The sequence below is a fragment of the Balaenoptera acutorostrata genome, chromosome 16 (assembly GCF_949987535.1).
Source record: "Balaenoptera acutorostrata chromosome 16, mBalAcu1.1, whole genome shotgun sequence".
NCBI lineage: Eukaryota > Metazoa > Chordata > Mammalia > Artiodactyla > Balaenopteridae > Balaenoptera > Balaenoptera acutorostrata.
The window spans coordinates 32,933,009-32,959,492 of NC_080079.1; the positions used below are offsets into that span (position 1 = coordinate 32,933,009).

General features: G+C 43.8%; 1 protein-coding gene across 4 annotated transcripts in view; it reads left to right on the top strand.

Annotated features, from left to right (window-relative positions):
- ALDH18A1 (aldehyde dehydrogenase 18 family member A1) overlaps window positions 1-26,484 on the top strand; it is a 50,865-nt gene that overhangs the window by 17,521 nt on the left and 6,860 nt on the right. For 2 of the 4 annotated variants that reach the window (XM_057531173.1, XM_007187462.3), the window contains exons 4-15: window positions 3,564-3,713; window positions 3,802-3,906; window positions 7,865-8,023; window positions 8,442-8,532; window positions 12,119-12,243; window positions 13,412-13,556; window positions 14,241-14,314; window positions 15,516-15,609; window positions 18,464-18,684; window positions 21,288-21,425; window positions 23,857-24,052; window positions 24,158-24,279. In XM_057531173.1, the coding sequence (XP_057387156.1) occupies window positions 3,564-3,713; window positions 3,802-3,906; window positions 7,865-8,023; window positions 8,442-8,532; window positions 12,119-12,243; window positions 13,412-13,556; window positions 14,241-14,314; window positions 15,516-15,609; window positions 18,464-18,684; window positions 21,288-21,425; window positions 23,857-24,052; window positions 24,158-24,279 (1,620 nt within the window). The remainder of the gene's footprint in view (window positions 1-3,563; window positions 3,714-3,801; window positions 3,907-7,864; window positions 8,024-8,441; window positions 8,533-12,118; window positions 12,244-13,411; window positions 13,557-14,240; window positions 14,315-15,515; window positions 15,610-18,463; window positions 18,685-21,287; window positions 21,426-23,856; window positions 24,053-24,157; window positions 24,280-26,484) is intronic. The other 2 variants (XM_057531174.1, XM_057531175.1) reach the window with 2 other exon arrangements.

Genomic DNA, 26,484 nt, shown 5'->3' on the forward strand with positions numbered 1-26,484 from the left:
AGTTTATCAGTAAAGAAACTGACCTTCGGGGTCATCATGGGAGTTTTGGACTTTAAATATCACATCGCAAATCCCACTACCTTTATCTTTTCCAAGAGCAGGGATCAGCAAACTTTTTCTGTAAAAGGCCAGATACTAAATATGTTAGTCTCTGTAGGCTGTACGGTTTCTGTCTCAGCTACCATTGTAGCACAAAAGCAACCTTAGACAATACGTAAATGAACAAGCATGGCTGTGTTCTGATAAAATTTTATTTTCAAAAACAGGCACAGGTCAGATTTGACCTGCAGGCCATAGTTTGCCAACCCCTGACCAAGAGTCAAAAAAACCAGACATCCAAGTATCCTGGAGATAAAGCTAGAGCTTTTCCATTCTAGCTGTAATTCAGCTCTATCTTCCATAGCCGTATTTTCAGTTTTAAAAAACAGTTTTGCTGGAGTTGGTATTAGAAAACTACTAACCTGAAATTTGATGGAATTTTCTTCATATATTTTCTGTACTAAGCAATTATTATCAAATCTGCCTTTCAGATTGAGCCCCTCAGATCAATGCAGTGTAACAAATATTTATCAAAGGGCTACATTGTGAGGGCCTTAACAGACCTCTAACTGTTGTCTCTGCCGTTGGGGAGCCAGAACTGGGACTCCCAAAATAATTAGGTGATTGTTCAAGGCAGATAATATCCAAATGAGAGGGCACAAATGACAGTGACTGACAGGTCCAGAGGTGGGAAGGCCAAATGAGAGTGTGGTCATTCTTGGGACTTCCTAGGAGAGCTGAGACTCAGGGTGGGCCTTTGTGACTGATAGGATTTGCACCAGCAGAGGGGAAATGTTCCATGCTGCTAAGTGCACATTGTGAATGGTGCCCCTGGAATTGCGTAGCCTGATGGTTCTGGGGACGGGGAGGCTCTACAAGTAGTTTCCAGGTGGGAGACGAAAGCAGGAATGAGTATGGCATGCTTATGGGCCAGAGAGGAGGTGAGCTTGAAAGCAGTGGTGGTGATCTCATCAGGGAGAATGTGTATAATTCTATTAGGCAGGGCTTTGAAACCAGGTAGAGGATTTGGGGTTCAGTCTAGGAGGAAGATTGAAGATTTTGAGCAAAGGAGAAACTTGATGAAAACAGTGGGGAGAACCTGGTAATGGTTTGCTTAGGTTGCCAGCTCTCCTTCTAGGGACACCCCTGGACCTTAAGGAACGGTTTTCTAGATCAGTGCAGTACTAACATATGGAGTCAACTGTCTTGTCCAAGGCATCTGATCGTGTTAGATGGACTCAGGAGCTGACTTAAAGAGGCTTCCATTGGTCAAAGATGGGAATATCTGAACATCAATAATTACTGCACTGAATTTAAACACATGAAATATGTTTAAATCTATGAATCACAGTTATACTTAAAAAATAATTCATTGGTCATCTTGAATGATTCTAGAGAACCTACTCATTTTGGAAACTGGTAAATAAAGGGAAAGAGACACATATCTGTGCTGCCTTTCATATACAAACCATACCTCAAGGTAGCCAAATATTTAATGAAGTAAAGTTTCCCTTTATGGAATTATTCCAGCCTGTAAATAAAGAAGAAATGAATGAATTAGAATATCAGCATTTTATAGCCCCTAATGAATTAATAGGTCTTGGTGATGATCATCAACAGTTACTAACATCACAAAAAGAAAGACAGTCAGGCCTTATGTATCCCCTTGATGGACACCATGACCTGTAAAGAGTTCTTGACAAAAAAAAATCAAGCCTTCCTACCTAACAGCAGTTTGCAAGAAATACAATACTATACCACAGAGACAGAAGCAGGAAAGTCAAGGCTGAGAAACCCTAAAGGACAAATAACCCAGTTTCTTTAACAAATTACAAGGGAAAAAATTATAGAGAGGAACCTATGGATTAAAAGTGAATTAAGAGGACTTCCCTGGTGGCTCAGTGGTTAGGAATCCGCCTGCCAATGCAGGGGACACGGGTTCGAGCCCTGGTCTGGGAAGATCCCACATGCCGCGGAGCACCTAAGCCCGTGCACCACAACTACTGAACCTACGATCTAGAGCCCATGCTCTAGAGCCCGCAAGCCACAACTACTGAAGCCCGCGCGCCTAGAGCCCGTGCTCCGCAACGAGAAGCCACCTCAATGAGAAGCCCGTGTACCACAAAGAAGAGCAGCCCCTGCTTGTCACAACTAGGGAAAGCCCACGCACAGCAACGAAGACCCAAAACAGCCAAAGATAAATAATAAAATAAATAAATAAATAAAATGTAAAAAAAAAAGTGAATTAAGAGACACTTCAACTAATTGCAATGTGTGGGCTTAATTTTCACCTTAATTTGAGCAAGCTGAAAAAATTGGGGAAATGTGAACACTGACCAGATATTTGATATTAGGAAATTATTGAAATGTTTTAGATAATAATGGTTTTGTGGATGTGTGTATATACCCTCTGTTTTAGCAATTGCTTTCTGAAATATTTACAAATGAAATAATGTGTCTGGAGCCTGGGATTTGTATTAAAATAATGGTGGAGGGACTTCCCTGGTGATCCAATGGCTAAGACTGTGCGCTCCCAATGCAGGGAGCCCAGGTTCAGTGCCTGGTCAGGGAACTGGATCCCACGTGCCACAACTAAGAGTTCACATGCCTCAAGTAAAGATCCTGCGTGCCTCAAGTAAAGATCCCGCGTGCCGCAACTAAGACCCAGCGCAGCCAAATGAATACATAAATAAATGAGTATTTTTTTAAAATAAATAAAATAAAATAATGGTGGAGCTATAAAAGGAACATTGGAGAGTGAGAAATTGGCCATGAGAGGTGGTTGTTGAAGCTGTGTGATGAGTACATAGGGTTTTATAGTTCGAGTCTTACCACTTTGGTTAAGTATGAAATTTTCTATGATGATAAGTTATTTTTTTTAGATCACGGTTCATCATAGCTGTCTCCGAGTTCCTGAGCTAGGTTATAGGTTCAAGCATCAGGAGGGATGGACAGGTTAGGAATATTGAATCTTTGATTCTTTCATGTGCATCCGTCCTAGGTGGGAAACAAAGTAACCAAAACTGGTTCTAGGCAGACAGGGTGGAACAGCACTGTCCCTGGTCTAGCCAGAGGCAACCCATGAGAATCAGACATGCCCCGGAAACAGCTTCGTCTCCCCAGGTCATGCCTTAGAATTTGAGAAGCCATCTGCTAAGTTTATATTGCAATTCCTGGCTCCAGACTTGTATTCTGGGCTTTATTTCCTGAAACAACTGGATCTTCCGCATTATAGACTCCTCCACATGTCTTCAAGTCCTGTGGTTGCCAAACCTACCTACACACCAGAATCTCCTTATTAAAAACTTCTCATTTCTATCTGCCACCTACTTTTCAGATTCGAGTAAGCATGTAGGACTCTGTATTTTTACCAAACAACCTGGGTGATTCTTCCAGAGCCAGCCCAGTGCTGGTCTGTAAACCGGCATTTGGGATCCACTCATTAGTCCAGCCTACCTGAATCTCTTGTGATGAGAGGAAAGAGAGATTACAAGGACTTGTGCCTTTTCCTTCCTCAATGTCAGGTGTCAGTACTGCAGAATCAAGGCCGAGAGATGATGCTGGTGACTAGTGGAGCTGTAGCCTTTGGCAAGCAGCGCTTGCGCCATGAGATCCTTCTGTCTCAGAGCGTGCGGCAGGCCCTACACTCGGGGCAGAACCAGCTGAAGGAGATGGTAAGTGCGGCTTCCCCACCCCCTGTAACAGGGTCCTCAGGCCTCCTTCCCTCGCCCCAGCCACACCTTGTCTGTTGGCATGTTACAGGCAATTCCAGTCTTAGAAGCCCGAGCCTGTGCAGCCGCCGGACAGAGTGGGCTGATGGCCTTGTATGAAGCCATGTTTACCCAGTACAGCATCTGCGCTGCCCAGGTGAGAGGCTGACCTCCACAAGGGGGGGTGTGGGACCTGTGAGGATGATTCCCGTGGAGCACGGTGATATGAGAAGGGCTCTGGAGCCAGACTGCCAGGATGCAGTCTCAGCTTCACCACTTGCTAGTTGGGAGATCTGGAGAAAGTTTTTAAGTCTAACCTTTTTGTGCCTCAGTTTCCTCATCTGAAAAATGAGGATGTCGGGCTTCCCTGGTGGCGCAGTGGTTGAGAATCTGCCTGCCAGTGCAGGGGACATGGGTTTGAGCCCTGGTCTGGGAAGATCCCACATGCCGCGGAGCAACTAGGCCCGTGAGCCACAACTACTGAGCCTGCACGTCTGGAGCCTGTGCTCCGCAACAAGAGAGGCCGCGATAGTGAGAGGCCCGCGCACCGCGATGAAGAGTGGCCCCCGCTTGCCACAACTAGAGAAAGCCCTCACACAGAAACGAAGACCCAACACAGCCATAAATAAATAAATAAATAAATGAATAAATTCCAATCTCTAAAAAAAAATGAGGATGTCATCAGTGCCTATTGCAAAGAGTCTTTGGAAGGGCTCAGTGAGAAAATATATGAAAAGCATTTAATATGTCTGGTACACAGTACTTTCTCAGTAAGTGTTAGTTCTTGTTGTTATACAAATAACTCTTAGGACTACTACAAGTACTGATACTTCTGAAGATAGAAAGTTTAAGATATCTTTATTTCATTGGCTTCTTTGACTTCAGCTAGCTTGTTTCTCTTTGCACCTGGTTGCCTTATATAATAGATATCTACTAAGTGTTGAAGGGAAATGCTAGTGGTTGGTTGTTTTTTGTTTTTAATTTAATTAGTTTTTTTTTTTTTTGGCTGTGTTGGGTCTTCATTGCGGTGTGCGGGCTTCTCATTGAGGTGGCTTCCCTTGTTGCGGAGCATGGGCTCTAGGCGCGCGGGCTTCAGTAGTTGTAGCTCGTGGGCCCTAGAGCACAGGCTCAGCTCAGTAGTGGCGCACGGGCTTAGTTGCTCTGCAGCATGTGGGGTCTTCCTGGACCAGGGCTCGAACCTGTGTCCCCTGCATTGGCAGGTGGATTCTTAACCACTGCGCCACCAGGGAAGCCCAGTTGGTTGGTTTTTAATTCATTTAGCAAGTAATTATTGAGCACCATGTGTACCAAGGAGTCTGTTAGACATTGGGGATACTGCAGTGAACAAATCAGCCATGTTCTAGTCCTCATGGAACTTAAAGATTTTTACTGGTTCCCCCCTGAATGTGCTAGAACCTTCTTTCTACATTATTTCTTTTTTACCTAAATTTCCAGAATTTTTTCAGTTGTGTTTTTAATCAGCTATACAACTACTCACTAAATAGAAACATCTAAATATCACAAAACAACTGAAAAAACCTTACTCCCCAAGTTATTTTCAAATTTGCTGCCTCTGATCCTATCATTTATACAGATGTTATTATACACAGATGATGTTACGTGTACATCATTTCAGGTTTGGCTCTTGCATTTCCTATCACTTTTTCTGTTTCTCCATCATTATTTATTTATTTATTTATTTTTGGCTGTGTTGGGTCTTCATTGCTGTGCATGAGCTTTCTCAAGTTGCAGCGAGTGGGGGCTACTCTTTCTTGCAGTGTGAGGACTTCTCATTGTGGTGGCTTCTCTTGTTGTGGAGCACGGGCTCTAGGCGCGCGGGCTTCAGTAGTTGTGGCTCACGGGCTGTAGAGCGCAGGCTCAGTAGTTGTGGTGCACGGGCTTAGTTGCTCCACGGCATGTGGGATCTTCCCAGACCAGGGCTCGAACCCGTGTCTCCTGCATTGGCAGGCGGATTCTTAACTGCTGCGCCACCAGGGAAGTCCCTCTCCATCATTTTTAAGTTGTTATCCACAGTGACGTTCTGGTATTATACCAGAGTGTCCTTGAGTAAGGGAGCTGAAACAGAAAGGCATGGACTTGGACACTTTTGCTTGTGGCTGGGACCCCACTCTCTGTAATCTTAGATTTTTTATTTCGGTTACATAAGTGCAATGGAAATCTCAATTTTTGTCTCCTTTTATTATCAGCTCTTTTTTCCTCCATAGTGCAATGACGGTTTTAGTCTTTAATTTTTTTAAAGTGCATGGAGCCAGGTGAGGAAACTTAGATCCAGGAACTATGCTTTTGTTTTGTTTTTTCCCAGGTATGATACTTCTTGAGGTTTTTTGTTCGTTTGTTTGTTTTAGTGAAAGTATCATTAAAAATACTGTACATCAGCCGTTGTTTTTATTAATATTGATGTAAAAAAGCTCTGTGCCCTCCAGTTTCCAGCAAGCCTTCATCCAGGGGCCCCTTCACTCCCACACCTTTGCCTTCCGCATGATCTGATCTGTAAGAAATCTTTACCCTTTGCACCTTATCCTGTGGTTCCTTGTTTTCTTTAGTAATCTTGTTTTGAAGACCATTATCAGGGGCTTTTGAAAATCTCCCATAAGTTGTTTGTCAGATTAAAGACTTAAACAAGGACAACAGCTATTTTTAATTCATAGAAATGAAACTTATGTGCATCCTAACAGATTGCCCTTCTCCAAGCACATACTTTTTCTCTCTGGTCTCTTGTCTCCCTTGTCTTGTTTGTTAAACTGTTGGAGCCACAAGTGTTTTCACTGGACCTTTATACCTCCTGCTTGCCTCTTCTACACACACGTGTTTACTTTTATTGTTTGACCTTCCACCACCAGAACCAGGATCTATATATTCACCTTTGTCCCAGGCCCTTTTCCCTACAGGGCTAAACTTTCTGAAAAGACATTCATGATCTAACCCATTCCATCTTCCCCAAATCATCAACATTTTTATTCTCCATTCTAACAGCTAGTACAGGGCCTGGCATTTCAGAGGTACTCAATAACTTTTTTATCAAATGAGTGAGTAAATTATTTCCCTTGGTAATGTTATCATTTTGTCTTCTTCGCTCACATTTTCCATATCATTAAGGCTGCTGTCATCTTCTCAGTTACCATAGCCAGACCCTAGTTCAGGGCTTAACCATTCCCACTTGGACTGTTTCAGTATCTTCCAAGAATTCTTGGCCATCTGCCTCCAGCCTTTTCCTGCTTCAGCGCTGCCCTACATCGCAAGAACCCTCTTCCATGAACATTGCAGGGACTTCATTGAAACATTTATTCCTGAGCTTCGGAGTTTGTTACCATTTTGTTTCTTGCTATCGCCCCCCCTTTATCTTTCTCTCCTGCTTGTATGCATCCCGTCCCCTGAACGAAGTTATGTCAGCCCTGCTTTCAGTTTGTGACTAAAAGACTCACCTCCGTAAACCTCTCAGACTCATCCCACTTGACCGTGTCTTTGCTGACTCCGGCAGTGGTCGGCCACAGAGCAGAAACAGGGACAACATGGCCCTATTCCATGTGGTTTAATACATTTTCCAGGCAGAGTAACCATTCATTCACTCGCTCACCACGTGTTTCAGCACCTACTATGTATGGCCAGACTTTGGATCAGATGCTGGGATACAAAGATATTTTAGAAATTTATGGCAGTCATTACTCCCTCCAGTATCCCTCTAAAGTAGATACATTCATTTTCTTAATTTTGTAAATGGACGAGATTTCATAGCTCTCTGAGGATTAAAGTACTTTTGCAAGAAGTCTTAAGCATCCTAAAATAAATCTTCCAGGTGATTCTAACTTTTTTCCAATCTCCAAAAGAATTGGATGAGTCTCCAAAGATGTGTGTTCCATTCTGAACTGTACAGGCTCCAAGAAACCTAAAGTTTAACTCCTCTACTCTTAGCATCCTTTGGATGCTGTTCCTCGGAAGTTCATCATTTTCCTGTCTCCTGCGTTTTCAATCTCTTTAACCCTTTTATTTTTATTTATTTTTTTTAACATCTTTTTTGGAGTATAATTGCTTTACAATGGTGTGTTTCTGCTTTATAACAAAGTGAATCAGCTATACATATACATACATCCCCATAGATTTTGGTGACCAATTTGGATTTCCACGATGAGCAGAAGCGCCGGAACCTCAATGGGACACTTCATGAGCTCCTCCGGATGAACATCGTCCCCATTGTCAACACAAACGATGCTGTTGTGCCCCCAGCGGAGCCCAATAGTGATCTCCAGGGGGTAAATGTGGGTAAAGTATTACCGAGGGTTGAGCATGCTGTAGACACTAATGCCATGCTATGCTGCATGTACTAACACCGGACATTGGGCATAAACAAGATGGAGAAATGGGGAGAGAAGCTGGCATCCTGGAGCAGTGTCTGCATAAGCTCTTCTGAAGACAGGGGCTTTCGTTCAACTGGGTGAGGCGCAATAGTGATTTAAGGTGGTGCTGTGAGCATGGCTTGTGTATGTCAGTGGATAGAAGCGTGCATACTTGCAAAGGGGGTTGCCAGTAGGCATGGTGTTTTGCAAACTGAAAGGCTTGTAAGAGCTGTCATGCACATACTCAGGGTTGTTCATTTTTCCTGCCAGAGCCTAGCTGAGTACTTCCATGAACTTCTTTTTGAACTGCAAAGCTCACGACTTTTTACCTGCATTTTAGGTTATTAGTGTTAAAGATAACGATAGCCTGGCTGCCCGTCTGGCTGTGGAAATGAAGACTGACCTCTTAATTGTTCTTTCAGATGTAGAAGGTAAAAAGTAATGCCTTTTCTTTTTATCCAGTCTTTGTTTTAAATAATATATGTGTGAGCACATGAGTTCCCCTCTTTGTTTGAATGCTTCTGATCTTTTTAACTATGGACCATTATTTTCTGAGCCATATGGTCCAAAAACGGTTTTATGATTCAAAAGAAGGTGGGGGTGGTCTGGGAGATGAAGTTTGAATGCTGAAATGTTGTTATTTCCAGGCACTTTAATTTTGTTTTTTATAACTGCTTTATGGAGATACAATTCACATAGCATATAATTCACCTATTTAAAATTTATATTTCAGTGATTTTTAGTGTATTCATACAGTTGTTCAACCCTCACCACAATTTAGAACGTTTTTTATCACCCCATCAAGAAACCCATACCCATTAGCAATCATTCCTCACTTCCCCTGAAACTCTCCAGCCCATGGCAACCTCTAATCTACCTTCTGTCTCTGTTGATTTGCTTGTTCTAGACATTTTATATAAATGTGATCATACAGTATGTGATCCTTTGTGATTGGCTTTTTTCACTTAATGTTTTCAAGGTTTATTGATACTATAGCACATATTAGTACTTCATTTATTTTTATTGCCAAATAATATTCCACTATATAGATATACTACGTTTTATTTACCTACTCATCAGCTGATAGACCTTTAAGCTATTGTGACTAATGCTTCTGTGAACATTTGTGCACAAGTATTGGTGTGAAGATGCTTTTTATTTTACTTAGGAGTAGAATTGCTGGGTCATATGTTTAGCCTTTTGAAGAAATACCAGCCTGGTTTCCAAAGTAACTGCACCATTCTACATTTTCCCAGCAGTGTATGAGGGTTCTAGTTTCTCCACATCCTCACCAACACTTCCCTCTTGGTATCTGCCTTTTTGATCATAGCCATCCTAATGGGTGTGAAGTGATACCTCATTGGGGTCTTGATCACTTTTAGTTTTTAATGTAAATCACAAGACACATTATTTTAAATTGGAGCCACTGCAGAAAATCCAGGCTGTATGGCCACTGTGTTCTTCTGTGTTACTCTTTTCCTCTCTGCTTTCCACTACTTCGTGGAGGGGCCCCTCTTGGCTCCAACTTGGCTCTCCATTCACTCTTCTTACTTTCTTAAGCTGTTCCCGTTTTACATTTTGACCCATAGACATGGTAGATGTGTCTAAAATAGGCCAAACCTACAGGATCCCAAAAGTCCCCCATTACATTCCCGGGAAGTCAGAAAAACCTATTTAGTTCCCTACCCACACCCATGGCAGGACTTGTTCCCCAGTTTACGCTTCAGCAGCATAAGTGAAGGGCAGGGGGCTGCCTGGTGGAGGCAGGGGCAGGTACCAGTGCTGTGATCTGTCTTCTGCACACGTGGAGGGTCAGAGATATCATACTTACGGATCAGTATCTTTACCTGTATGCAGTCTTGGTACCATGTTTATTCACTATAAATTTGAAGTCTCAGTATTGGAACAACTAAGCTGGGGTAAGAGTAAGCCACTCTGGAGAACAAGGCATTTTGGTTAGTCACAAGATTTTTTTTCAGCTTCTGATGTGTAATACTGTGCTAGGTGCTTTATAAATGTCAATTTATTCACCCTTGTAGCAACCCTGCAAAGTAGGTAGGTTAGCCTGTTATTCAGATGAAGAAATTAAAAATTGAGTTCACATTAGTTAAATTGTTTATTCAAAGTCACATAGCTAGTACTTGGCAGAGGCTGGTTTCGAATCTAAATCTTTTCAGTTTAAAAATATACAGTCTTCTCTCCTGTACTGCCTAGCAAGGCAAAGGATATGAGTTTGAGAGATCAATATATAAAATCCAACCTGAACTAGACTCTAGTAAACCTTAGTTTTAATGCAGCCTCAAACACCAAAACTGGTCATTGGCAGGCTTGTGCTTTTAACTCTGATTAGTTATCCACTGAATATTGATTTTTAGAACAATATCCGAATTTTAAATATGCTTTTGGTGGGTTTGAGAGCTTCTATAAGGAAGAAGAGGAGGAGGCAGAATATCAGAATGCTAGGAACTCCTAGGCGTCTCTGGGGGTTTGCCTGAGAATTGTCAGGTACTACTCATGATCTCACAGCATAGTGCCTTCTGAGAAGAACCCAGCAGAAGACCCTGGGAACTGTGGGGTGCTGGGTTGAGGCGGATAGGGGTTGTGAGAGGTTATTTCTCTCTCCCTGTAATTGCTGCTCGTGGTTTGCACTACTTTGTTGTGCACTGGACACTGATGTCCTCACTGCTCTGATTCACTTACTCTCCTAGAGAGGATGCACATGGCACCGTTGTGTTAAAGATTTGGAATAGGGCTTCCCTGGTGGCGCAGTGGTTAAGAAGCCGCCTGCCAATGCAGGGGACACGGGTTCGAGCCCTGGCCTGGGAAGATCCCACATGCCACAGAGCAGCTAAGCCAGTGTGCCACAACTACTGAGCCTGAGCTCTAGAGCCCGCAAGCCACAACTACTGAGCCCACGTGCCACAACTACTGAAGCCTGCGCGCCTAGAGCCCGTGCTCTGCAACAAGAGAAGGCACGACAGTGAGAAGCCCGTGCACTGCAACGAAGAGTAGCCCCCGCTCACTGCAACTAGAGAAACCTCGTGCACAGCGACGAAGACCCAACACAGCCAAAAATTAATTAATTAATTAATTAATTAATTTTTTTAAAAAAAGATTTGGAACGGTGGAGCACAGGGGTATATTTTAGCACAGGAAAAGCAGTAACTTAAAAACCAAAAGCATCACTGCCCAAAATGTCCTTCAGCCAGTTCCTGACCACTAGCAGTTCCTCCCTGTCTGTGTCCCCCTCAGACCTTGACATGACTCCATTTTCTCAGGCCCTCTTTTCCCCTTCTGAGGCTCAGACACATTCTTTTTCGAAGTGAAATTGTGAGGATTTTTAATCTCGGATGGTATGCATGTAACATTTTGTGTACCTCTTATTTTATGTCACGCTACTCAGTTATAAAGAGGACATAGGCTTTGTGGTGACATATCCAGACTGAAAGCCAAGAGTCATGTGCTCTTCTGCTGACTCAGCCTAACCTTCAGAAAGGCTTACCCATAGTGTGGGGAGTATAATGTGACTGTTTCAAAGCGTACTGTGAGAGTTAATGAGGACCTGTTTCATATGTCATGCCCTTGGAAAGAGTCACATTAAACACTATACAGCTGCTGCACTGTTTGTGCAAAAGCCACTCATCTTTTTCAGTTGCATCCTTAAGGTTCAGCATCATAGTAGAAATGGCAAAGGTGAGGATAGCTTCCCTGTAGACTGTGGGCAGGGCCAGTAAATTCTGTGCCAGGGATATGGCCGTGCTCTGATGCTGACAAACATTCATTTATCAGGCAAAGTTATCAAAGTATGTAAGGTGCGTACTCCCGGAGCTGGTTTTCAGTGTGGGTAGACTCTACGAATCCCTTGACCTCTTTTCTTGTTCGAGCTGGTGGAATAGCAGAATTTACCTGGATGAGTCGAGTACAGAGTAGTTACAGTTGGCAGGTCCCTGTGGAGGTCTGTCTTGGGGGATGCTCACTTCTGTTAAACAGCATTACCGACTCTTGTCCACTTTTTAGGCCTCTTTGACAGCCCCCCAGGGTCAGATGATGCAAAGCTCATTGATATATTTTATCCCGGTGATCAGCAGTCCGTGACATTCGGAACCAAGTCCAGAGTGGCAATGGGTGGCATGGAAGCCAAGGTAAGAATCTGGTGCCTTTATTGCCTGTAACAATTTAAAAACCAAACTGTATTTTATCCTTCTTACTTTTGTAATTGAGGGCTGATGCACATACACACTTAAAGATACACATATCTAAATACAGGTTTAATGCATATTGTGTACCTATATTTAGTCATGTCTTTCTATGTACTTTTATTAATATATTAAGTGTGTGTTCATATTATAACCTCCTCAAGGGCAGGGTCTATATTTTTTCATAATTCATAAGTCCTCTAAGTGTTAATATTAGAGCTCAAATATTCCTTGATGAAACCTTTAAAAAATTCTTCTCTCCCGGGCTTCCCTGGTGGCGCAGTGGCTGGGAATCTGCCTGCCAATGCAGGGGACACGGGTTCGAGCCCTGGTCTGGGAAGATCCCACATGCCGCGGAGCAACTGGGCCCGTGAGCCACAACTACTGAGCCTGCGCGTCTGGAGCCTGTGCCCCGCAACGGGAGGGGCCGCGATAGTGAAAAGGCCCGCGCACCGCGATGAAGAGCGGCCCCCGCACCGCGATGAAGAGTGGCCCCCACTTGCCGCAACTAGAGAAAGCCCACACACGAAAACTAAGAGACCCAACACAGTCATAAATAAATAAATAAATAAAATAAATAAAGTATTAAAAAATAAATAAATAAATTAAAAAAAAAAAATAAAGTATCCCCCAAATGACCTTTAAAAAAAAAAAAAAAAAAATTCTTCTCTCCCATTAATTGTTCTAAGAAGTTATACCCTTTAGGTACAGAATCACACGTAGCAATGGCAGAGATGAGGACAAGAACCGCAGGTACAAAAGCTCAGAGTACTCATGATCAGATTCCCGTCAAGCAGCAAACTGGACACTGCAAGCTGGCACAATAAGTCAAATGTAGAAGTTATGCGTCCCAGTACTAGAGAGTCTTAGAGAACACGCTGAGCACAAGGGGCAGATTGGTTCATCTTTAGACAACACATGCCAGGGTTGGGTTAGGAAGAGTGCATGGGCTGAGCGTGTCTTGAGAGCTTCTGAGCTGTGCAGAACCTTCCTACAGATAATTAAATTGCTCAATATCACATTGTATTTTCTATGTTTTTGCATGTTTAAAGTGCAGGGGCCTAGACCCTACAAAGGTCTGAATCTCATCCATGGATCTAACTTCTCCCATTAGGTGAAAGCAGCCCTCTGGGCTTTGCAAGGTGGTACTTCTGTGGTCATTGCCAATGGGACCCACCCGAAGGTGTCCGGGCATGTCATCACAGACATTGTGGAGGGAAAGAAAGTTGGCACCTTCTTTTCTGAAGTAAAGCCTGCAGGTAAGTAGTTCTTCATAGAGTCCCATGGTCTGTGGATGACTGCTAGTAACTCCATGGCCTAGATGGGGCTGAAGACTGAGCTCTCCCTCTGGGAGGAGAGCTTACAAAATTCATGTGCTAACATTATGAAATATGGTGTAGTTTCGAACACTGCTTGCAAAATTGGATTCTACTTTGTTTTTGTAGAACTTATCTAACCTGCCTAACTAGGCCTCCTGTTCTCACTAAAATCACTAAGTTAAAGAATATAAGCATCCATTTTCTCAAGAAACATTTGCTAGGCCCATGCTGGATACCAGATACTAATGAACACTAGAGATACAAAGATGCATAAGAAATAGTATGTGCTCTCTCAGGTGTTCACAAAGATAGCACTGCCATATAATCTACATTCAGAAATGCAAACACATTAGAAAATGTAAGCCAAAGTGGAATTGAGAAGAACTCTAGAAGACATAAATCATATTGTCTGCACCAAAAGTACAGACAGGTTCTTGTGTTTCTGCCTGAGTTAATCTGGTATGCTCTTCTGCCAGTTTATTGGTCAGAGTGATCTCTGGGTGTGAAACAAGCATGCCGAGACCCTAAGCGTGTGCTCTGTGCCTGCAAGGAGCCCATGCACGTGTGGGATAGTGAGGGGGCAGTGAGCTGACCGTGAGCTGGTGTTTGCAAATGTTCTTGCAGGCCCTACCGTGGAGCAGCAGGGAGAAATGGCTCGATCAGGAGGAAGGTTGTTGGCCACTTTGGAACCTGAGCAGGTAATAACCCTAGCTGATAGTTTTGTTAGTTTTCAGAGTGAGTCATAACTGTGAGGTTTAGTGCACAGTCAAGCTTGCTGTTTCCCCCTTTATTCCTCGAGTCCCGTAGAGTTAGATCTGAGTTAGAACTCTGATTCAGATTTGTTCTGCCTTTTTTCTTTTTCTAAATTTCATTTTCCCTTTTGTTTTCTATAGGCTGAAGCCTAAGGTAGCTTTGCATCACTATGATGTTTTGATCAAAAGTATCATGAAAATCATGAGACCAGAGAGGCTCCCAAATCCTGCCACATACTGGGCAGGGAAATATAGGAAAGCAACTTTTCCCACCTCATCCAAATCACCAAGATTACCTAGAAGATGGAAGTCCCAGAGACTGCTCCGTATCATAGCCCTGCCCTGTCCACAGTGACTCAGTCAGTTGAAGTAGCAGACACGATGAAATGTGAGAAGGTCAGGTGGAAGCAGGGTGCTGGCTTCCCAAGGGTTGTGGTGTTAAGGCTGGATTTGAAAGTGATGTATATAGGTTTCTTCTGGGGAGTACTTTGGCCTGAGAAGGGAGAAGAAAATTTAAAATAGCTACCAGTAGGAAAAGGAAAGCCCAGGAGGACCCTAGCTTCTCTCTCTATTAAATCACTTCTTTTACTCCTTTAGTAATCACTACTCTGATTTACCATGTTTCCTCATCTAGGTAGATAAGGATTGGGGTCTCCTCCAGCATCCAGGACTGGGTTTTTCCCCTTTGACTGAATTCATTTTTAATAAATAATTGTAGAAAAAGAAGAACTAGATGCAAAAACTTACCTGGGAAATCAGCTTTACAGCTGGTGCTATTAAATAGGTGAGATGTGTATGTCATGCTGATTCAAAGTGCTGGCGCCTGTCTCATGGACAAACTGAATAATTCATCACGCCCTCTCCCCCACCACAAGGCTGTGGTTTGCTAATCATCATGATCAAGAGTGGTAAAAGAGGAAGAAAAGTGAGAAGAAATGGGGAGGTTAGTAGTGAGAGAGGAAGGAAAAATGAGGGGAGCAGTGGTGGGAAACAAATGAGTGAACTAAGGAGGTTTTCAGTCGTTGATGACTGGGATTTAGGAGCAAGGCCTGGCACACTCAGAAGAGTAGGTTTAAAAGTGTGGTGTGCGTTCTTTATGGGGTAACATGTTTGCTTATTTGTTTCAATGTTTTACCTTTTTTCCTAGAGAGCAGAGATTATCCATCATCTGGCTGATCTGTTGACGGACCAGCGAGATGAGATCCTGTTAGCCAACAAAAAAGACTTGGAGGAGGCAGAAGGTAAAGACCAGGCAACTTAGTTATAGAGAGATTTATTTTGGGTCTTATTCTTTGTTTTACTAATAATTCTTATATCATAGTCTGCCTAAAGTCAAGATGGTTATGGAAGAAATTACATACTGTATACATCATTTTTTTTTTAATTTTTTTTTTAATGATATTCTTGTCTGCTTACATTCTTTTTATTTATGTATGTATGTATGTATGTATGGCTGTGTTGGGTCTTCATTTCTGTGCGAGGGCTTTCTCTAGTTGTGGCAAGCGGGGGCCACTCTTCATCGCGGTGCGGGGGCCACTCTTCATCGCAGTGCGCGGGCCTCTCACTATCGCGGCCTCTCGTTGCCGAGCACAGGCTCCAGACGCACAGGCTCAGTAATTGTGGCTCACGGGCCGAGTTGCTCCGTGGCATGTGGGATCTTCCCAGACCAGGGCTCGAACCCGTGTCCCCTGCATTGGCAGGCAGATTCTCAACCACTGCGCCACCAGGGAAGCCCTGTATACATCATTTTTATTGAGGGTTGGTGGCTGGTGTTCGTTGGGAGTTTTCAAAGTACACATACTACCTCCACCCCTTTTCTCAGGTGTTCCATACAACGCCTACCCACCCCCCACCCAATGAGGGGCTTTTTCCTTCCATTCCCCACAGTCACAAGCCATGGCTACTGTGGCAATTTCAAGACAAAAAAGAAAAAGATTGAGGACCTCACTATTTTAGACACTAAACTAATAGCAGCTAACATTTACTGAGGCCTTTCTGTGTTTCTGGGCATTATGCTAAGGGATTAACAGGCAGGATCTGATTTTCTCTTTAGAACATGGTACCTATAAGGTAGCTACTATTTATTATCCCTATTTTACAGAGGAGAAAACTAAAGCGGAGAGAAGTTGTTACATGCCTAAAACCATACAGCCAGTGGCAGATCTGGGAACGAAACCCAGATGGACAGTGCATATAAAATAGTTGTGGAAATAGTTTGTGCAGCCTGTGTTGAAAGATAGCTTATCTCCTAGTTCCTTAATCAGCCTGTAGTCTGCCATCCAGAAATGCCCTTGAGGTGCTAATGGTAGCGTAAGTGAGATGGCTGAACTCGCATTGAAGACAGCTAAATATGTGGAGTCAGGTAGGCCCTCATCTTTCTCTCCTTTTCTTAATTCTCTGTCTTTTCCACCCTAAAATAATGGGGGTTGATTTTACGGGATTTTTAATTTCCTTTTCTTGTGAATAAATGTGCCTCAAATTGAACATCCAAATTAGTGGTGTTCCCTTTAAAGAAACCTTGCAGGGCTCATCAACATTATTTTCATTCCTTAAAACGTTTTTGAGCCATGACTTTGGAACTTTCTTTAGACTTTACATCTGGTCTTTTGAATTTTTGCAGTATTGGAAAGCCATAAAAAATTTAAATAAATGGAAGAAATCTTTATTGACATCTTATCCAATTCTTTAAGTTAAAAGAATTAAGACCCACAGAAGTTAAAGCTGCTGCTCAAGGTCACCCACCGAGTTGTTGGTAGAACTCTGACTTCTGATCCCAGTTATCTCTCTCTGGAAATCAGCAAGGACACACATGGCTTAAGAACAAAGTCTCAGGTATACACGAGCATGGTAATCACCTTTGAGTCCGTGAGCCCATTTCAGGAAATTTATCCCTAAGAAAAGGTTGCAAGAGGAAAAAATAGCTCTGTATATAAAGTTTCTTAGAGCAGGATTATTTATACCATTGAAAACTGGAAACAACCTGAGTGTCTAATAACATAGGTACAGTCATGTACATTGAACTGTATCAACTCAATAGAATATTTAGTAGTAATTAAAATAATTTTGGCAACATGGAAAATGTACGTGCATTATGAGGTGAAAAACTAGAGTATAATATTTAATATGCACTACAATTAAAACAATTTTTACTGCATGGGGAGAAGTGAAGAAAATTAATTAAATTGATGTAATTGGTTGATAAAATTATGGTTTCATTTTTTTTTCTTAATATAAGGTTGGCTCCTCCCCTCCAAAGTAGAAGTCTTTTTATAATTTTGTATTGGTGGTTGTGACTAAAAAAGAAGGGGAAATTTTTCATAATATCATTCAACATTAACCATAGTAATGATTTGTGACACGTGATTGCAAATGGTTTTCCTGAGTATGTGTGTCTTTGTGTGTGTGGAGAGAGAGATAATCACACTGTGCATGCTGTTATATGCAAATTTAAAGAAAATTCTGTATATGAACTTACTATAATTCTATTTAAGTTTTTATTTCAAAAGAAAACATCTTTATTACTTCTGCTTATAAAAGTAATTCACTCGTTATAAAAAATTAAAATAACGCAGAAAGATAGGCAGAGATCATCACTGTTCTTGATGCTTTCCGACATCTCTCTGCACATGTATGTGCAATGTGTGATAACTAGGGTGACGTCATACATGCTGTTTTATAGTTTGCCTTCTTCACAAACTACATCCTGGACAGCTTTCCATATCAGTAAATATAGATATTTATTTATAGTAACTGCATTGTAGCCCATTGGCTGAATCTATAGGTAGAATCCAGTTTCCCACTATAATAAAAATGCTGTGATAAGTATCCTCACTACATGCAGGTTTGCTGATGCAAATGATAAATTCCTGGAACTGAAATTGCTGGCACCAAGGGTGTGGGTGTCCACACCTTTACATGATGATGTATACTGCCCCAACTGCTCCTCCCAGAAAAGCTGTGTAAATGACATGTCCTTGTCTACCTGAGACCCCCTGAGTTCCATGTCTGTTCCTAACACAGTGCCATGTGTTCAGGAAAACAGCCATAGCCTGCCCAGGTCTACTGCTTCATCATGTGCTCTTCACACCTCTTCAGGGAGACTCGCAGCTCCTCTGCTGAAACGTTTGAGCCTCTCCACGTCTAAACTGAACAGCCTGGCTATCGGTCTGCGGCAGATCGCAGCCTCCTCACAGGACAGCGTGGGGCGGGTTTTGCGCCGGACCCGAATTGCCAAAGACTTGGAGCTCGAACAAGTGACTGTCCCAATTGGAGTTCTACTGGTCATCTTTGAATCTCGCCCTGACTGTCTACCCCAGGTATGTGACTAATGCCTGCCATTAGGTTGGGGAATTGGAGGAAGAGCTTCTTTTCAGGACTCAGATAAATCTCCCGAAGATATCTTTCTTTTCTTTCCTTTCCTCCCTCCCTCCCTCCCTCCTTCCCTCCCTCCCTTCCTTCCTTCCTTCCTTCCTTCCCCCAGAGGTAATTTTTGAGACTTTATTCTCAGGTTGCGCTTAAGGCAATTTGTGTTTCTGATTTTTCTGGTAATTCTAAAAAAGGTAATTCATGTGTCCATTTTACAGTTGAAGAAACCGAAGCTTATAGAAGTTAATTTTCCTGTGACATTTGTAAGGATGGAGCTGGGCCTTGAGCCCAGATGAATCTCCCATGCCATGACACGGGAGTACATTTCCAGAAAACTTAGGACTTCCCTGGTGGTCCAGTGGTTAAGACTCTGTACTTCCACTGCAGGGTGTGCGGGTTCAATCCCTGGTCGGGGAACTAAGATCCCACATGCCCTGCAGTGCGGCCAAAAACAAAAACAAAAACTTAGCTCACTGGAGCACGTTGTTCCCTGACCACAGAGTCCCTGCTAACCTACTGTAGGCTCATTCATCTAATAGCTGGTTTTGCCCATGTGAAAAAGACCCATTTATTATCAGTGTCGCAGATGGCTTCCTGTAGGTACATCTCTTAGGAAGAAGAACTTTCAGTAGTTAATGGAAACTAGCATGTGACCCCCTTTAAGAAATCTGACAAATCACAGGCTAATTGAGGCAAAACCATGTGGCAGAGGTTTTGCCAAGTGGCCATGCTCTGAAGTATAAGGTGGTATTAGAGGGTGGTCTTGCTCATTGCCCTAAATTCTCTCCCAGAAATCTGGAACCACTTCCCCACTGGACTGTCCAGTAGGATGATACCAGCTTTTTCTTTGCACTAGCCCCAAAGTCTCACAGAGAGATTCTATTTAAAAACAAACAAAAGGGACTTCCCTGGTGACGCAGTGGTTAAGAATCCGCCTGCCAATACAGGGGACACGGGTTGAATCCCTGGATCTTCCCTGTGGGAAGATCCCACATGCCGCAGAGCAGCTAAGCCCGTGTGCCACAACTACTGAGCCTGCGCTCTAGAGCCTGCAAGCCACAACTACTGAGCCCACGTGCCACAACTACTGAAGCCCACGTGCCTAGAGCTCGGGCTCTGCAACAAGAGAAGCCACTGCAATGAGAAACCTGCACACCACACGAAGAGTGGCCCCCGCTCGCTGCAGCTAGAGAAAGCCAGTGGGCAGCAACGAAGACCCAGAACAGCCAGCCAGCCAGCCATAAATAACTAACTAAATAACTAACTAAATAAATAAAAATTATTAATTAATTTAAAAATAAATATAAATAAATAAATAAATAAAACAAAAAACCAGTACCTTTTTACGCTAGGGCATAGGTGACCATGGGAGTCCCACATGCTCTGTGGAGGCTATTCCCTGGCATGACCTAAAACCATCTGGTCCACCAAGGGACTCCCATACCACTGGGGTCTGTCCTCAGCCCCTTTCTGGCTGCATATCTGTCTCACAGAGAACCCCCAGAGATAACTGCAGAATTCCCATCAGCTGGTAGAAGTGGGTCCTAAGTCTCTCTATAGGCCGTGTCCATGAAGTTTTCTCTACTACCTTTTATCCATACTAGCGAATACTTCATGAGGGAAAGGTTTCCTCTTCAGCCAGTTACAGCTGAGGTTGCTCACATGGCATCACAGAATCCATGAATCCTAAAAGTTATATGTAGAATGCTGTGTGTTTGTGCATTTATCTGGGAAAAGTTTACATAATTTTTGTAAGGGGTTCATGAGCAACAAAAACAAAAAAGGATTAAGAACCATTAATCTGGAGATTAACGTGTTCAAGCAGGTTTTTTAAAGTTTCTTTTGATACATTACAAAAACGGGAAGATTTTCATTCATCCTGAGAGCATTCAGAAAGTTCAGCTTCAGGCCTTGGATGCTCAGGTGAGTGTCATTAGCTCTTGGCTCTAAGAGGGTAACTAACCCTCCCCTGGATGGCCTGCTTCTTCCTCCCAGCAGCCTCTGCCGCAGCTGTCCAGGGGCTGGCAGCTCTAGTCCTCTCCAGGGTCTCAGCACCAGCCATTAGAGCTCTCGGAACAATGGCAGGGCCAGGGTAGGATGTGGCCAGAGATGCCGCCCAGCCTGAGTGAGGTGGAACAACACCTGAGTCAGGAGGCCGCTGAGCACCTGTCCTCCACCGTGGCCAGAGAGGGGAGTGCCCATGTGACCCTGGGCACTCAACTCAGGTTACAGTGTAATGGTGCTAAGGAAGCTGTACAGTATAGTTCCTAAGATCCGGGGCTTTGGCTCTGGAGTCAAGGCCCCCAGCTCTGCCGCTTATAAGCTGTGTGACCTTGGGGAGTCACCAACTTCTCTGTGCTTCAGTGTCCTTATGTGTAAAGCAGAGGGTAAACAGGTACTTAATTCACTGGAATGTTGTGAAGATTAAACATGGTAGGCCTTACAAAGTGATTAACAGTGCTTGGCACAGGAAATGTGCTCAGCGAGTGCTAATGTTACCGTTACTTTTACTGCTTTTTCCCTTTGGTTCATTGCTCTCCTCTTTGATCTGCAGGTGGCAGCCTTGGCTATCGCAAGTGGTAATGGCTTGTTACTCAAAGGCGGGAAGGAGGCCTCACACAGCAACCGGATTCTTCACCTCCTGACCCAGGAGGCCCTCTCAATCCATGGAGTCAAGGAGGCTGTACAGCTGGTAGGTCCCTGGGAATGAGCCAGGTCAGGCCCAGAGGGGGCAGGTCAGGTCTCTGGGTGTTTGAAGCAAAGCTTAGGCCACATAAGGCTGAGCCAGTACAGGCAGGTTTGATTGGAGGAGCAGCAGGTCCAGTGTGCCTGTGACATGAGACAGTGGCAGGGCTGCCTTGACCCAGATGGGTCTTGAGTGGCTCAGGAAGGTCCCTCTCATACAGCTGTGTCCTGGTACCGTTGATTTACAAGAATGCCTGTTAGCCCTTCATTCTTAAGGTCACAGGCAGCAGGAATACCAGACCCAGACTGTGGGTGAGGCCTGGGTTCTGCTCACTGGCAGTGATTTAGCCCAAGTCAGACAGATACATTTTATGAAGGTTTGTCAGAAACGGTCATGCAGCTTGTAAGTATGAGGTCATGCTGTTAACACTATTATTATTATGGTCATTATTTTAACCATTGTGTCACTCTCCTCAACCGTCCAGTGGAGGTTTTGAAGTACTAGATAGTTTGAGTACCTACTGTGGGCAAGGCACTTGCATCCATTATCTCATTTAATCCTCACAACAATCCTGTGAGAAAAATTATTAGGTCCATTTTATAGATGGAAGAAAAATAGGCTCATTGGTAAAATAACTTAGCCAGAATCACCCAGAGTTTAGATTTGGACCTAGGCTGACTCCAGATCCTTCTCTTTTTCCCTTGAGGCCCACTCACTCCAACATTCCAGGATTCCGTTGGCTGCTAGGAGGGTGTCTACAAACCTGCCTCGTTACATGCTCCCTGACAAGAAGCTGGGTTGTTCTTACAGTGACATAGTGGGTAGAAAGAGCACAGGCTGTAGGGGTTCAGATCCCAGCTGCTCCATACCCTAGTTTAATTCTACAGATTTCCTCCTTCTCCTCCTTCTTATTGATGTATAACATACATAAAGTACCCTAATCACATGTGAACAGCTCTGTAATTGTGTCCGCATATATACACTCATATAACCACCCCCCGCATCAACATACAGACTATTTCCCATACCCCGAAGTCTCCCTTGTGCCCTTCCCCATCAGCAGGCCCCACCCCACCACCAGGAAACCACTCTCTTTTTACTTTCTTCACATTCAATTTCTTTTGCCTATTCTTGAACTTCATATAAGTGAAATAATACAAAACGCACTCTTTTATCTGTATTTCTTTTGTTCAGGTATTTCTTTCTCATGTCCATGAGATTCATCCTCACTGTTGCATCTAGCAGTACTTTTCCCTTTTTTATTGCTGTGTAGTATTCCATTTATCTGCATGTACTACAGCTTATCCTTTCTTCTGTCGATGAACATTTGGGTTGTTTCTGGTTTGGTGCAATGCAGATTAAAGTTGCCATGAACCTTCTTGTACATGTATATTTGTACTTCTCTTGTGAGTAACATGTCCATATGGGGGAAAATTAAAAATCAAGAGGAAGGAAAAAATGCCCATAATCTCAGAGTTCTAACACAAGCACTTCAGTCACTCCAGCCAGCATCCCAGGGTAGAGGTTGTCAGCAGAAGTCGTGGAGAACCGTGACTCCCTAGCAAGACCAACATGTCATTAGGCTGTGATTAGAGAGCCAACGGAACAGCCACTTCCTTTTGTGATCTTCATAGCCTGGCATGCTCTGTACCTCCTTGAACTTCCAGAGATAGCACGTTGTACCTCTTCTAGCATCTTAAAAGTGTCTGTCCTGTGTTATGGCTAATCATAGGGTAGTCCTGTCTTCCCTACCAGACTCTGAGTTCTTTGAGGGCAGGGACCCTGTCCTGCATGTTTTGTAATGCAGAGCACAGGACCTAATGTGTAGAGTTTGATAAGCATTTGCTGGACAACTTTCAATTCCCATGATCAGGAACTTAATCTTGTTTTTGTTTTTAATATTTATTTATTTATTTTCCTTATTTTTTTTTTTTTTGGCTGTGTCGCGTCTTAGTTGCGGCACACGGGATCTTTGCTGAGACATGTGGGATCTTTTCATTATGGCGCGTGGTCTGCTCGGGTTTTTCTCTAGTTGCAGCACGCGGGCTTCTCTCTAGTTGTGCCGTGCAGGTTTTCTCTCTGTAGTTGTGGCACGTGGGCTCCAGGGCACGTGAGCGCTTTAGTTTGTGGCACACGGGCTCTCTTGTTGAGGTGCGCGAGCTCAGTAGTTGGGGCACACGGGCTTAGTTGCCCCGCGGCATGTGGGATCTTAGTTCCCTGACCAGGGATCGAACCCACATCCCCTGCATTGGAAGGCAGATTCCTTACCACTGGACCACCAGGGATGTTCCTTAATCTTGTTTTTGGAATAAGTTTTCAGAGCATCAAACTTAGTTCTCAGGAGATACAGACATTTATCTGTGAAAGGGATGCTGCTACTTCCATATTTTTGTGGTCAGAAGATGTCATCTTTATCTTTTATTCTCTGCCTTTTCAGGTGAATACCAGAGAAGAAGTGGAAGATCTTTGCCGCCTAGACAAAATGATAGATCTAATCATTCCACGCGGCTCCTCTCAGCTGGTCAGAAACATCCAGAAAGCTGCTAAGGGCATTCCAGTGATGGGGCACAGTGAAGGCATCTGCCACATGTACGTGGATTCAGAGGCCAGTGTCGACAAGGTCACCAGACTAGGTGAGCTCAGTGGTGTCCCCTGTTTTATGCGGGCAAAATATTTGTCATGTCCTCGGTGGCTCTGGATCATGTTAATAGAAACAACTTTTTGTCCTCCTCTTTCAGTTAGAGACTCTAAATGCGAATATCCAGCCGCCTGTAATGCTTTAGAGACTCTGTTAATCCACCGAGATCTGCTGAGAACGCCATTATTTGACCAGATCATTGACATGCTGAGAGTGGAACAGGTAGGACAAGTCCATCACTTCCTGTCTTCCCTCCCGAGATTTAGAAGCCTGTGGGATCAGACTGGGAGCAGCTGCCATACCATTTAAGGAAATGTGAGAAGCAATATTTTTGAGCATCTGCCATATACAAAGTTCTGTGCTGAGTACACAGTGAGTAAGACATGCCTTTGCCTCTGACAGTCTAGTGGATGGAAGAAACCCATACACAAATAGCTTCATTCCAAAGTGGTGTGTGTTCAGTGTTAAGAGTGTTCAAAGATAAAGCAGGTCACATGGCAGCCCACTGAATGGACTCTTTCCTGCCATCTCTTATTCAGGTGGCATAAAGTTTATGTTTCTGAACACACATTCTTGTTTGGATTTGATTTGAAAAGATTGTGCAGAAATGTTTTCAAACCAAAAATTTATATATAGCCGCTCCTCCACAGATGTCTTCAGTTACCAATATTAATGTGCTTATTAATACAGTGATATTTGGGAGTGAGCAGTTTGTATAATGTCCTCTCTGGATTATTTTCTTACCATGTCATTAAGATTATAAACCACCAGTGCCAGTAAGTTTTGAATATAAATGTATGCTCCATCCTAAATTCCTGATTGCAAGAAAGATAGATGTTCTCCAGGTGAAACTGGACAATCTTAAATCTTCTGTCAGGATGCATTTTAAGCTTTAATATCTGATGTCAGAATTATGTAAACTAGCACAGCAGTAGAGAAAGTGACTGCTGGTCTTGGTTGCTTTGACCCTGAGCATGTGTCTCTTCCCTTCCATCCTTTTGCTGGAAAGGAAGACTTCAGTCAGCTTATAAATGTGGCATGGTCCCAGTTTGGAAAATGAAAATAAATGTACCCCACAAATTATAAGGGAGTTAGATCACATGATCACTTATGTTTGGGGCCTGACCTTCCACTAGTGGCCTGTTTGAGTGCTGACGTATATGCCAGGCACCACACTGGCCTGGACTGGACAGGACGAAAGCTCTCCTGTATCCAGGAATAAAACCCCCAGTTCTGATTCAGACAAACCCACAATATCCTCAGTCATCCTCAGCTTTGCCTTGAAATTCCTCAAGTCAGAATGAGCCGGTGTGTGTACTTCAGCACCTTGTAGTGCAGGAAGTACACCAGAGGACGACTTGCACATGGGCGGGGTTCCAGCCCCTGGGGAGCATGGTTGGACCCCAGGCCTGGAGGAAGTGTGGTCCCAGATAGGAAACCATTCAGGGCCTTGGGAGCAACAAAGACATGACAAATGTGGCTTGTTGTGACTTGAGCCAAGTCAAGAGCTTGGCCCTAAAGAATCAAGGCGTGAACGCTGCCCTGGGAAGGTCTCGGAGAACAAGGCCTGAGTGGGATCACACTGTGACTGGGGTCCCCAGTGACCAGCCTCAGCGTCCTTAACTTCCTCCAGCCAGAAGCAGGATTTTAGCCCCAGAATCTGGACCTGAGCTGAACCTAGAAATGGGGCCAGACTGACAAAGTCTGAAATCTAACGACTAACCACAGTTTGAAGTGGTTTCCAACCAAGTACTGTTTTCCTCTAAAGCACGCCTAGGACTTCTCCAGGGCAGAGGGAGTAGAAGTGTATTTGTGGCATCTCCCTGTTTCCGACTGTGGTCCCCAGTGACCAGCCTCAGCGTCCTTAACTTCCTCCAGCCAGAAGCAGGATTTTAGCCCCAGAATCTGGACCTGAGCTGAACCTAGAAATGGGGCCAGACTGACAAAGTCTGAAATCTAACGACTAACCACAGTTTGAAGTGGTTTCCAACCAAGTACTGTTTTCCTCTAAAGCACGCCTAGGACTTCTCCAGGGCAGAGGGAGTAGAAGTGTATTTGTGGCATCTCCCTCTTTCCATCTGAGTCCAATGCCTAAGTCCCACAGGCTGGGAATGGGATTTTTTTAGTCACGTGTTCGTTTTAGTAAAATGCCAGCAGTCAAGGGCTTATGTCAATAGCCCATTAAATGCCTTGCACATTCTTCACGTTCAGAGGCTTCCTGCTTAAGTCCCTGCTCCAGTTTTACTGGGGGCCCATTGCTGACAGGTGGCCGTCAGCATTTCCCAAAGCAGAGCATCCTGGAGGGTGGAAGGCTGCCTCTAAAGGGAAGCAGGGACTAGTTTAGTTTCCAGGCCACAGGAGCCCCGGACTCATCATCTTCGGGCTCATCCTGCTGTTGGATCCCAGAGGGAGGAGTGTGCATTGCCT